The sequence below is a fragment of the Liolophura sinensis genome, chromosome 7 (genome assembly GCF_032854445.1).
Source record: "Liolophura sinensis isolate JHLJ2023 chromosome 7, CUHK_Ljap_v2, whole genome shotgun sequence".
Lineage (NCBI taxonomy): Eukaryota > Metazoa > Mollusca > Polyplacophora > Chitonida > Chitonidae > Liolophura > Liolophura sinensis.
Window position 1 is genome coordinate 25,647,281 of NC_088301.1, and position 14,212 is coordinate 25,661,492.

General features: G+C 37.7%; 2 protein-coding genes across 2 annotated transcripts in view; both read right to left on the reverse strand.

Moving 5' to 3' along the window:
* The window catches only part of LOC135470098 (uncharacterized), a 29,066-nt gene extending 22,455 nt beyond the window's left edge, over positions 1 to 6,611 (reverse strand). The window contains exons 1-3 of the mRNA XM_064748847.1: positions 6,580 to 6,611; positions 4,117 to 4,196; positions 3,119 to 3,384 (exon numbers count right to left, since the gene is read on the reverse strand). Of these exons, the coding sequence (XP_064604917.1) occupies positions 3,119 to 3,384; positions 4,117 to 4,118 (268 nt within the window). The 5' untranslated portion in view covers positions 4,119 to 4,196; positions 6,580 to 6,611. The remainder of the gene's footprint in view (positions 1 to 3,118; positions 3,385 to 4,116; positions 4,197 to 6,579) is intronic.
* A 1,371-nt stretch (positions 6,612 to 7,982) lies between these two features.
* Positions 7,983 to 14,033, reverse strand: LOC135471156 (putative transmembrane protein 244). Its single transcript, XM_064750250.1, has 6 exons — positions 13,787 to 14,033; positions 13,611 to 13,696; positions 12,305 to 12,396; positions 11,819 to 11,944; positions 10,986 to 11,030; positions 7,983 to 9,707 (listed from the first exon to the last, which is right to left on the reverse strand). Exons 1-6 carry the CDS (start codon positions 13,805 to 13,807, stop codon positions 9,577 to 9,579), a joined length of 501 nt encoding a protein of 166 aa, XP_064606320.1. The 5' UTR covers positions 13,808 to 14,033; the 3' UTR covers positions 7,983 to 9,576.
* Positions 14,034 to 14,212: the final 179 nt, after the last annotated feature.

Here is a 14,212-nt window from a genome sequence, read left to right on the forward strand (position 1 = left end):
GGCGTAAAAGACCAGTCAAATAAATAAATAAATAAATAAATACAAGAGGTCTTCACAAAAGAAATTCTAAAATGTGCAAAAATCTCATCAGTTACTTGCCAAAGGTATTAGGCGATTTAAACTTGACAGTAGACAAACAAACTTTCTATTGTTTGATATGGATGTTGGCCTTATTTATCAGCCCTAAACACACAAATTGATATCTGTTTAATGAACATGAAATCAAGCTGCTGAACATAGTTCCATAGAAACATATCTCTTTTGATTAGCTTCCGTGGAGTGGTCAGTCTAGTAGTGACAACAGTCGTACATGAAAAATAAAAATGCAAGCGAGATTGTGAGGCACAGCCCAGAAATAACCTTACAAAACAGCGCAAGTAAAGCACAAACAGAACGCATATTTTTTTTCACTTTCGTAAAGCATCACTTTTTTCAGCGTGTATACCAAATGATAAAGAAAAAATAAAGCGCATTTTATACGCGCATGAAAGATTATGGAACTTTTTTACACAATACAATAGGACACGTGCGGTAAAGGCGTATATATCACATGGTCAATATCCAATCGTTTTTGTGAGTCTAAAGATAGATAAATGGGTTAGTAGCGAAATTAAAACCTTCTTTGCCACGTATCAACATTTACCAGCAACATTTGATTCGCTTTAAAAGGCCGAACATCGAGATGTGTGCCAGACAAGACTTAGGCCGTTGAGATACAACCGTATACGTCGTGGAAAAAGTGACAGCAATGTGTTTTATCTCTAAATATGCAGCCTCTATTTAAAGATCATCATAGTCAATACTCCATTGGGTAATTCACTATTTGCGGGTCTTCTCATTACCGATGGCTGATTTTCGCGGTAAATTTCATTAGTACCCTGTCAATAAGTCAAATCAGACTTTGTTTTGAACAACTTTTGTTGATCGAAATCTTCGTTTATTTTGACAAGCGAGGATAATATTTCAAGAGAATTTAGATAATGCACAAAACATTAATCTGAATGCACTATTCATATTAGTTTCTAGTACACGTGTAAGGTGTGGCATGATGTTTGGTTTTCTTAAATCTTTTTTCTTTAGATCATTTTAGATATGTTCTGTTACAAACAACCAGAGTGACAACCACATATTCCAGAAGCCATTACTCCGTGACCATTCTGTCTTAATTCATGACTTAAATATTTTTTAATAGTGATGTCAAGGCCAATTGCTCATGTTGCGAGTTTCAGTCAATCTGGACTCTAGTTGCTCTAGGTTGTAAGTTTTCTGGGCAGATCCTTCACTGGACTGGTATCCTAAAATACATGTAACAATAACTGCAAAGCGTGCAGATTATCAGTTTGCAGTATCAACTTGGAGGCCAACATGAGTTCAAATATGGGCGGTGATAATCACTTTCATCAGGGAAGGATAGTAATGTACAAAAATATTCAAATTTCGCATCTCAAAATAAAAAAAAAAAAATCAGTTGAAAGAAAAACTCAATTTGGCCCAGAAAGTGGTGGTTGGTAAGTGGAAAAATGAGTTCTAGGAGCCCCAGGTCCTGCAAGTGAATTCCACTCTTTATTCACTGATGGAAGAAACTGAATGAAGAAATTGAAAGAAGCTTACAAAAATACAGACCTTCACTCTGCCCTACATGACCTGACCAGCACATTACAAACATTCAGCTACCACCCAGTGGACATGTCTAATACTACACCTCTGAGCAGTTTTTACCATGCATTGAGCATTGGTTATGGTCATCCTTGATAAGGAGACAGTCCAAGAAAAGCATGTACACTTATTTCATACAATCGTTGATGGACGCTTTTATTTGCTGGTGAATATCACACTGTACAGTCAAACAAGGGTGGACAGAAAAGGAACGCAGTTTATTCACAGCAGTTCAGCATGAGCTTGTTCAGCAGCTGCAAGGTGATCGCTGTTCGATGTGCATGGACGGCAGAACAGTCGGAAACACGGCCACAACTTTGTTTCGTTTTCAGACTGTTGGATGTGAACTTATGTCTGTGTATACACTGGAGAACTGTGAAAACATCTGAATACTTGTCATGCCTTTCAAAACAAATTCAAGTTCGCCATATATATTATAGTTATTTATTTGAACGATGTTCAATTTCATGCTCAAGAACCATTTACTTCTGACACGCCCTGGCAGGCCTCAAATTAAGAGCTGGTCCCGGTAACCTGTTTATGGTTTGCTAAATTCATGTTAAAAACACAGGAAGTCAAACTCTGGCAGTGACTAGCACACTGCAGACACAGAGGAGGCTGTTGTTGTTGTTTTGGTTGCAGTAGTGATGGAGTGTACGCCACATAATGTTGTGTACATAATTTACGCCATCAACATACAAAATTATTGACTGCAGGGAACTGCCGGTTATCCCTCGGTGCTTTGCCCCTGCACATTTTCCGCCGCGTATTTGCTGCATATCTTGCATCGGAGATTGGTTATTTTCAGGTTGTCATCCAGATCGTACATGAAGTCCTCACTGACATCCCGTTTCTCAAATGTCTTAAAGACTTACGGATTCGTGAGACATTTTACACTGAAATTCACATCGTTCAATATGAAACAGTTAAAGGGAATAGTAGAAAGTATCCGACGAAATTAAAAAGCTGTTTTTTTTTTTAAAGTTGACAGCTGTTCATTTTGCCTCATGTTCTTGTCCCGGCAATGCCGATTGGCTGAACTTAATCAGATCGCTCATATATTCCTAAAACACGTGCGCATTATTGAAGAGGTTAGTGAGGGAATGCACGAGTCAGATATAATCTCCCAGATGCCCTTCCTAATCATCGTTTTATGCAGAATAAAACACGCGGCGAAGAGCGTAAACAAAGCCGTCAGTTAATAAAAACACAGCGAAGGTTACAATGATTTTTAGTAGAGAACCTGCCAAATTACAATTTTTTTTTTTCTGACTACAGATGGCGAACGGAAGTATGTTTGCATCATTTACAGCAGTCGTAACCCATATGCGAACCAAATGAGCGTTCGCTGCTTAATTTGAGCCCTGCCTGGGTAAACCTCAAATTTTGGCTGATAGGTACCTGACAAACCTTCTCACATAAAAGCCTCAGACGGAACAGTGTAAACTGGATATAGATGTACCTGTGATAATGACTCTGTACCACTCCTTGTCAGCGGTGTATTGGGCAAGGCAGGGCATTCCAAGGTCATAGCTGGTCAGGGCCTCCTCCTGAAGGTTACAGTTAGAACAGTGCATGTGTAGTTCATCCATCAGATCCTTTAGTCTGGACGACGACTCCATCAGCTGACAGTGGAAGTGACTTGGGTCCACCACGTGCGTCACAAACACCTCCGACTGGCCAGCCAGCACGATGGTTGGTGGCAAATATTCTAGCATTATCGTCGCCCTGAGGAAAATGTGAGAAAAAAAAAACAGTTTGGCGAGGAAACCAACACTAGGATGAAACTGTCAATTTTTTCATTTCAAGCATTTTAAGCTGAATCAAAAACATTCTTCTTAGAACTTTTTTGGCCAAAAAAAAAGAATTCCTCCAGTCATGTGCCTGGGAAATTCAAGGTCTAGTGTGATATCAGCATTAAATCAACTGCTTTGTCAAGTCAATGAAATGGACATGAGTTTCACAGGAAATCAAATGAATTTGTTTTTCATCAATTTAAAATGTCAAAAAAAAAAAAAGCTAAAAAACCTGACAACTAAAAACTTTTCCCTTTTAAAATGACAACCAAAACTCTTGGCTTAAAGTCTAAGGCTTGATAATATATATACAAACGTTTTATTATTTGATTGGTTGTCTAGTTTATGGGCGAGCGAAACTTCAGTTAGAGTGTTCCAAGTAAACCCTAACCTGGAAAACCAACGAAAAAATAACAGCTGGATTTGAACCTGATCTCACTGGTACATGTAAGTCAGCGGCCAAGCAAATGAGTACTGTGGTGAGAACAATGATTCACTGAGGGTCATGGATTACCCATATAGTGCAGATAGATTTGTGAAAAGAAAGCAAGCAAAGTGACTACAGAACCATTTCTGCATACATTCACTGTTCACTTACACTCTTGTAGAGAAAAAGCATGTGTTTTTTTTTTGCGTGTGTGTTTTTTCTTACATTACCACTTACATTTCTGTTGTATTTTCACAGCAACATTTCAGCAGAAATTGTCTCCAGATGGGAATCCATTAATAAATGGTTGACAGTTTCTGTGAACAGAAAATATAGTTTCTGCAATGAACTAACATGTAAATACAAAATATATTAAAATTACCTCCCTCCGCCCCTTTGAAACAACATAATGGTGTGAGTGAGTGAGTGAGTGCTTGGGGTTTAATGTCGTGCTCCACAATCTTTCATTCATATGACGACGAACGAATCCTTAGGATGTATGTACTGTACCTCCTTGTTGCAGGAGGGATTTCCACAGCTTTTTTATTTAGTGCTGCTTCACCGAGATGACTTACCTAAGATAAGTAAACCGCCCCGCCCCAGCCATTATAATGATATGGGTCAACCAGTCGTTGCATTATCCCCTTCATGCTGAATGCCAAGCGAAGAAGTTGTAACTTCCTCTTTTAAAGTCTTAGGTGTGACTCAACCCAGGATTGATCCTGGATCTACCGCTCCAGAAGCGGACACTCTACCAACTGTGCTATCTGGGCCGGTAACATATTGGTTTGAAACGTTCTATGTCCATTTATTCATGTGATTAATGTTTTTTCCTATCATATTCAAGAATTTTTCACTTATAAAATCTGAGTTTATGTAATTAATCTTTAATCTGAGTGGATGTAACTGCAGTGCCCTTGGTAAACCAACAACATCTGGGAAGCTACTAACGAACCACAGACTTGCATTACATGTTAAGTAAAGACAATTGGTTTAGAGCAAATGGAAGGCTGCAAAAAATGCTGCCTGTACACACAGTCAACCACTTATTATCACCAAGATCTTAAAAACATGGTGAGTGAGGGAATCTAGAGATAAGGGAATGTAGAAATGCCCTTGTCCGAGGCACGGATTGATCCACAACTTGGAGGTATTCTTAGACGCACCCCTTCTTCCCCAATGTTTAATAATATAAGTTTCATAACTCAAAGTTTTATACTAGTTTTTCAAAATATAAAATCAAGTGGGTTTCACCAGCCCTCTACATAGGGAAGCAAACCTGTCACATGGAACACCACCAGTCATTTCAAGGGCAATGCAAGTTGTCATGAACAATCACAGGTCGTTTCTTTACTTTGGTTCAAAGACAGAGGGCACTGCTGTTCTATCAGCTATAAGATTTACTTCCCTTTGTGGCGGGAAAGTCATCTGTCATATCTCATTTTGAAGCGTCAATCAACGAAACTACTATGGAGTCTACAGACTCATGAGTTTGTTGATTTATCTATTTATTTGATTGGTGTTTTACACCATACTCAAGAATATTTCACTTGTACGACAGGAAGTCCAAGGTAGACACTCCTCGGCTACTGTTGCTATCTTCCAACTACTCCACTATGAAGCAGGACATGCGCGTATGTGCTCAACATGGCCGCAGTGGCCGAGGAGCATATGGCTATAATAAATCTATTCTAAATCAAGCCAATGACTGCTCCAAAACGTCGTCAGAGCATGCTCCTGTTATAAAAATGATGCTGTTACCTGTCCTTTTCAAATATGTCAAGGTTGTCAGTATAGCGAGTTGATCTGAGAATCACCTTGGAGCCTTGGGCCCACAATTTGATTTATTTATTTATTTACTTGATTAGTGTTTTACACTGTAGTCAAGAATATTTCACTTATATGACGGCAGCCAGCATTATGGTGGGGGGAGACCGGGCAGGGCCCGGCGGAAACCCACAACCATCCGCAGGTTGCTGGCAGACCTTCCCACTTACGGCCGGAGAGGAAGCCAGGATGATCGGGCCCACAAAGCCTCAAAAATAACCGCTTTATGATAAATTGACAGACAAGAAAGTTTTGTCTCAATCAGCGCGAAATACTACCACGGTACTTGCATCAGGTTTTCAAATATTGGTTTGGGTTCATTCTTGGCCAATCAAAAATTTTGCCAAACTTAACAATTATACTTCCAGACTTTCGATATTGCTCCATGCCACAAAATATCACTGACTCATAACACACGGATATCGATTCCGAATGCCTGTGGTTCACATCAATCGTGCCCACAGCTCTACTGAGATACGGTGCTCTGTGATCAGTTGACGTCTCACGATATGAATAGAATAAAAAAGACGTCATAATATTCTGATGCAATATTTTGTCACAAGACTTGTAGGAAAATGTAGAAAGCACTATCTTTATCCTTTTTTTTCTTTCTTTCAATAAAAATGCTACTGTCGTTGAATTAGATTCACTCTCGACCAGCGAACTAAACGCTGAGTTGGCAATTGTTAGCATGTTGTTGTTGTTCTCCATTTGATGTGAAAAGTATTTAGCAACTGATAAACAAATCTTCCGAGACATCTGCAGCCTGACACAACTAACGGTTTCTGTGTACACCATACTAAAGATATTTCACTGAATCTTGATCCTGCTTTCGTGAAAGGCAGCATGTACAAAGCTACAGTTTCCACTTACATGTAAACCTCGAACACATGCTTCTCCCTCTTGCGCATGAACCTGAGTGAACGTCTATTTTTCGCGGCAAACGGTCCAGTCCAAATAGCCGGAGGGGTGAATGATAACTGAACTTCGGTGTTGAGTGAAACAATTAAACGGGAAAAACTTGTGTAATCTGACAGGAAGCCAGAAAAGTACAATTATACTGAAGGAAATGGTGGTTGCGAAATGGACTTATGCTAAAATATCCTTAGAAAATCTCTGTTCTTAGCACGGTAGAATCCATTTCGCAGTAGTGTCCCCCATGGATACGGGTAAATAACTCTGCATGTACCTTCGATGGCGTTAAGGACGAAGAAAACTTGATGTCCGTGCTGTATTCAAGTTTCTAAAATCAGAGTTCACTTATTTCAAGAATAACAGGCTTGCGCCTGTGATTGTGATTTTCAGAATGTAAGCATGCCAAGAAGGAAATCAGAAAGATGTTGTCCGAGTATTTAGGCATATTATGTTATGTACTACAATACCAGTAATAATAATAATATATTGATGTAACTTGGTGAAGACAGCTATCCCGCTTGAAGTCTAATCACACTGACTTGGTGACACTTAAAACCTGGTCTGGGTAGTAGTTACCAAATGACATAGCTTGCAGCCTTACACATCATGCCAGTTAGGTTGTTCCTGCCGAGGCTATAAATTTAATGTATAATGAACACACAGTTTTTAGACATGATTCACCCTTTGAATTTCTCTGACGTAAATTCACTCATTTGCTTCTTGAATGCTGGACTGATCGTTGTTTTACATCATACTCCGTAATTTTCCACTTGCATGATCTTCAGTTCTGGGGTAAACCGCTGTCCTTTGATAAGTTACTGACAAAATTTTCCACTTAGAGGTACATGTAAATTGGTATAAGACAAATGAATTTAATGAACGCGAACAGCCCATTGAGCACTGTGGACCACTCATTGTCACCATGACCACTAAAAGATATCCTCTTTCCCTGTCTAAGGCTGGGATTGAACTTGCGCCTTTGGTGTCTTAGGGTCAGCAGTCGTGCACCTTAATAACTGAGCCGTGGCTTCCAACTTGCAGCTGGTGGTTTACCCCAGGCTCTGTCTAGTTTTCTCCCACCATATTGGTGCTCATCATCGTGTAAGTGAAATATTCTTTAGTACCGGCAGGGTGTAAAACACCAAGGAAGTAATTAAATGCTCACTCAGCTAAATCCTGCTGTCGGAAGCCTTTGAGCTGCAGAGGGGCGAACCTGAAAATCAAATGATTTGTGCAAATTTTTAACAACTGCAAGCCTGTCCACTGTGACAAGATGCAGGCCAGCACCTACTGGGTATAACTGGTAACTGCTTGAAATATGACGTCGGAAAAGCAATTAAATATGTTAATTCTTTTATTGCACGTATGTATATACATCAGTATCTGAACACAGGACGGAATTTTAACAACAGCTATAAGAAATGTGCTTAGCTTACATGAGATGAAAATTATAATCAAATAATAGTGATTTGCTATAGAGACAAATGTTGTTCTGTACATGAAATCATAGTACAATTGCTTTTTCTACCAGTGTTAATTCATGCTGTAAATGAATACAAATTTTTGCATCAAGCACCTTTTGATTACACTTCTGAAAAACTCTTCTAATTACACATGGTAGCAGCTTTCAACGTCTATCCGAAATTTTTTTTTAAAAATAATTTATTCATTTTTTTGCATGAATGGTGTTACTCAAATATGATGTTACATCATACTCATAAAAACACATGTATTCTATTTATACGATAGCAGCCTGCAGAGCCCAGGTGGAAACCCATGAATGTTCATAGGTTTGTGCCAAACCTTTCCACATACAACCTAAGCCTGACTTAAACTCACAGTGACCACACTGGTGACTGGCTCTTAAGTATTTCTGCTGAGCTAGCTTTGTGCTAACTAAGCGGCCAAAATTTATTAAATAATTATGCAATTTCCAGCTGTTAAATATCTCTCAAGGTCTTCATGCCTTGTCTGAGCTTATCACTTCAGGAACATATAAAGTACCGACAGACATGTAAAGATTACTATCACTTTGAGACAGATCTCCAAAACTATCAAGCAAAGACTTTATACAAAATCAGTCAAGATCGCAAAAAAAAAAAAAGGTTTAAAAAATTATTACTTATGGCATCCAATGACGATCTCTGAAACAGGTATTTTGTACAAAAGAAAGTGGTGAAATGATAAAAACATGACAATGTTTTTTCCTGCTTGTTTCAAGCCTGTAAATGAATATCTTATGCATGAATGTATACGAATAGAAAAGATGGGGAAAAAATAACTAAAAATGTTTAAAATCACAAGTACTTGAAATGTATGCCCTTTTATGTTGATAGATATGTACAGCTGCAGGCTCACACCTTTATGTGTGAGGATGTCTCTATTGATGACCTATATACAAACATGCATGTGTTACTTGCTCGCAGGAGATTTCTTTACAAAACAACAGATGAATGACACATCCATACATCATACCTTGTTTGGAAACATCTGAAGTCTAAACTGTTCTTAGATGAATATTGCAACATGAATTATACTGTCACTAAAATCAGTCATTCAGTAAGAAATGAGCAATGGGAAGAATGATTCCAAGACATTTAAAATATTAAAACTATGATTATTTATTTGTTGATTTGGAAGGAGGAAACTGGGCAGAGCCTAGGGGGAAACCCACAACTATTTACAGGTTGATGGCAGACCTTCCCACATAGGACCGGATCGAGAGCCAGCATGAGCTGGAATGAACTCACAGCAGCTGCACTGTTCAGAATCTCCTGGGTCACTGTGTTGCACTAGCATGCTAACCACCAGGACAAGGAAGCTGCTAAAATTGTGTTATTCTTATTTTCAAAACAGATGATCTAAAGGCCACATGAGTAATGAATAGTGGATATAAACATCCACAGACATGTTAAAACATATTATAAAAAAATAATAAAGCAAGTTTTAAAAAATTCATAACTTTTTGTATAAGTAATTTTGTGGTTCTTTAAGCTCAATGGCTGGAGAGATTTTTCCCTGAAGTTTCTTCCTCCTGACATATGTCACAGCTTCACCAAATGCAATCATCTGTACAGCTGCTAGCACTGTAAAAATAAAGAAAAAAGCACACATAGAATATTTCATCTGACAAAAATAATATGCATTCATTCACTTTGGTGGGATTTCATGCTCATTTCTGGCCCGTATACCTTGCTTTGATAAGGCCGGGTAGAGGTTGGGTTACTTTGGTGGCCATCTTGGAGAGGCTTTTCACAAGCTCTTAGTTAGTTGGAACTTCCAAGCCCACAAACTTATGAAAGTAGAAATCATTTGATCTGTAGGGCCTTAAATTGATCAGAATTATAGAATGGTGTATGGAGAGAGAACTCAGTGCTCTGCTTAGAAAACAAATCGAGCATTCATTCATTTCTCCCAGGCTTTATGACAGAATTTGAAAACAGGCCATGCAGGGTGTCCAAATTTACAATTACAGCCAATAATGGCCATGGTCCAGGGGCCTCTACATCAAGTTCTGACCTATCGGTTTATCTGATTGGAGTTTAACACTGTACTCAAGAATATTTTAGTGTGGTCACCAGCATTATCGTGGGAGGAAACCTTACAGGGCCTGGGGGAAACCCACAACCATCCACAGGTTGCTCTCAGACCTTCCCATGTGTAACTGACCAATCAAAAGAGGGAATGTGCAAAACTTCTCACAAAATTCACATAGTTAATCAAGTGAACTAGAACATAGAACAAGTGAACAAATAGGTGCCTTTTGGGGATTTGCTCGTGGAGCTGATATCTCATGCATGAGAAAAAGGGCATCCTGACTCAAAGTGGACCAAATGATTATGGATATCTGCTTTCAGTGATTTACTTGTTAAAGAGACTATACCAGAGACCCGAGGCAATAAATTCACTATTTGCTGATAAAAGTATATTTTCTACATTTTGCAAGGAAAATTCAAATTACTGCCCTTCAGTAAATGTCTGGCTTGTACTATTTATGGTGTTAAAATGATTCCAAGATTTGAAACAGTTATGATGAGACCCGTTTATAAATTTTAGGAATTTTATTACCAATTTTGAACATTAACATGTGAACAGCTGAGGATGAAAAGTCATTGTTTCGGCTATTCTTAAAAAAAATAACAAAAAATGTCACTGGATTTGCGCTGATCGATTTTTTGGTCAAGCATCTCCAGTATAGACTCTTTTATGCACCGTCCTCAATAATATATAGAATGGCAGTCAGTTACATGGATGGAGGAAACTTAAGTTGGTGCACACAATGCATTTTGTCCATAAAATCAATTTGTGGTATGAAGGCAGTAAATCCAAACAACATGTATGAAAAATGTTCTTGAAAGGCTTACCTAAACAAACCCACCATGACCAACTGAGTGGAAATGACAGCATCACTACAAGAAAAGGATCAGTTGCAAAGTCATAACAAATACAGCTAAAGACTGTATTTTGTGAATATAATGTCCACATACAGGAATTCAAATGTTATAGTTCATGATTTTACTACATACACTCATGTAAACATCTTTTTGTCTTTGACAAATGGGCCTTATCCTGCGACTTACAGAGACTAAAAGTTGTTCAGAATATATGTTGGTCAGTTGCCTTTGCCACTGTCACATTTACACATTTATTTATTTATTTCACTTGTGTTCTATGCCGTACTCCAAAAAAATTTTCCTTGTACGACATCAGCCAGCAATATGGTGGGAAGAAAGCGGGTACTCTTTGCACATGGATCATTCACTTGGTAACAAGGGGCCACAGGGAAAGGCATGGATGCTTGCCACGATGTCGCAAGTATACTAATACTTGGCTTATTTTACACTGAGAAACCTAATAAATGGGACAGATTTCTAGGAAATGACATATTCATAATGTATGAATCAAAAGATAGGGTTAGGTTTATTGGATTTGATGAGGTAACTAACAAATATCCTGACATAAGGTTATGACATGTTTCACAGCAAAATCCCATCAAACAAATTTACGCTGCTTATTTGACATGCATGATACAACTACATCTGGTTTAAAAATACTTAGGATTAAAATGAAAATGTCATGGATGTTAATATAATACTTTGCACAATATCTATAAATTTCATGAGATAAAGAATGTCTTTATTCTGGAGGATGAAAATCTAATTAACAAACATCCTCCGTCAATGATGCTGGGTCTTACCTAAACAGGATAGCGCAATGTGCAGCACTGAAACTGTTATGGCGTAGTCCCACAACCGGTGTGCAGTTAAAGCTCCAAACAGTAAGCCACTAACTACAAACGTAATCTCCATGGACAGAGTATTGACTGGAATACGATAATAATGAACAAAAAAATAAATAAAATAATGAAAAACACACAAGAAAAAAAATTAAACAAGTGCAGCATATTACCTTTAGGATCTAAACATCTGATACAGATCACACTTTGAATTACTTTCTTAATGTCAGGATTAACAGCGTAGATTAATACTTAGAAATAAATAGGCACTTTAAACTAGCTATAGATGAATTAAATATTTACACTAAAGATTATATTTGTGCAAGTTCAGTGTACTCTGCATAGACCAGGTAAGTTCCCTGGATTAAGGGAGCTTGATTAGGTCATATTTTATTTCTCATGCAGTCCCTCAGTGATGAAATGGATATTTGGATTACAGGAACTTACCAATTTCAATACTTGTTAAATTTCCGCAGCAGCCACCCAGGTCAATCCAATTGTGGAAATCAAAAGGAATTTTACCATCAAATTTTTGCAACCTAAAACCCAATAAAACACAAACACCTTCAGGAATTAATCAGAGAGAATAAGCATCTAGTCTTAAGAATTCTTATTTATACATAACGCATGTACCTCAATTCAAATGTTAAGCAGAAATGATTACTATTATAGAATAAAAATCAAGATCATTAAACATATCAACAAATGTCAAACATTTTGGTTTCAAACCTGACAATTTTTCTTTACCAAATACATGTACGAGTTTAAAGTAAAAGGTCTAAAATTGTTTTGCTCATTTTCCCTGATTCTGACAATTACATTGATCTTATAAAGGTTTCTTGAAGTTTGCTAGGAAGCTGAGGTTGCGTTACATGTACTAAATAGATGTACATTTTCCTTTAGTACCAAAAGTAATGTTTTAGGATATTTGTGAGATTGAGATCAGGTGTTTGCAATTTTACTCATGCCAACATACCTGACTCATGTTGACACTGTGGTGAAATATTGTCTAAATAACATCGCTGTCAACTTAATACAAAACTCTGCTTCATGCTCCCGTAGTCCAAAACCAGATTTTGATTATGTCCACAATTTATATGTGGTGTGCAGGCTGTTTTGTTGTCTAACATCCTATAATTACTGTTATTATCATAGTTATGGTTTTCAAAATATTATTTAAAGTTGCTCATTTCTCCATACCTTCACCCATTATATATCCCCTTGCCATCTGCTTGCGCGGTCTAGAATATATAGGTACATCAAAGGAAGCGCTTTTGTGGCGAAATTTTAGGTCATTCAGCATTCTCAAAATTCATTCAGACAGTTTATGAAAAACTAAGATTTGAGTGCACTGAATGACAAACTTGAAGTGGTCTCATTATAGTCATATGTAAATAAACTTACTAACATGCCTTTTTATTGATTCAAACTGTGTTTATCCTGTTTACCAAGCCAAAGAACATTCAAATTTAAAATGTGTGATTATAACCTGGGACCAATACAACATAGTACCAGTTATAACTCAATGCATTTTTAATTTTTTTTTTTAATTTCGATTCATTTTTCGTTTCACATACGATGTACAAAATAGACCTCATTAAAAATGGTAACATAAACAACGCAGCAACTTTTACCCTTCACATAACATTACATGTCAATGATTATCGCACTGGTTAACCTCAATGTCCTACGTTCTAACTTATCTAACTACAAATTGTACAATGGATATAATCATATATACGCCAACGATTACCTGAAGGAAGCAAAACAAATGCTGCCCACGACATAGTAGGACGAGTAAAACACAACAAGGCACTTCAAAATTGTCAGGGTAACCGCCTAAAAACAAAGAGAAATCAGAGTTAGTGAGCTGCAACTAGTGTCAAAGCTCGATATTTGACAGATATCGAAGAGGTAACATCTGCTCACCCCCGACGATGTTGTTCCCATGACCCAGATTCAACAACTCGGGCATGCGTGCTATGTTCCTTCCGCAATCAGGAACAAAGAAATAACTGTATTTAACCTTGTCTTCGGCGCAAAAGGGTGTAATTTGTGTGAAATATATTACAGGGGTGTCCCAGATGATTGTACATCATTTTTGGAAGCTCTTCTACATGGTCTCACAGTGTTCCCCAAAATTTTCACGTCGCATACGTTCGAACGTATTTCCCGCGATTTCCGCTCCCATTTTGGGAACCTGTCACTTTTATATCAGTCCGCATGTACTTTTGCAATAGGTACCTTGTTACGTTGCAAAAAGCTGAAATGCAGAATTTTTGTCTCTTAGCGACTTGTGCATTGCATTTTAGAAATTGTGCATTAAAATTATAAAAGGCCCGATGATTTGCTTTG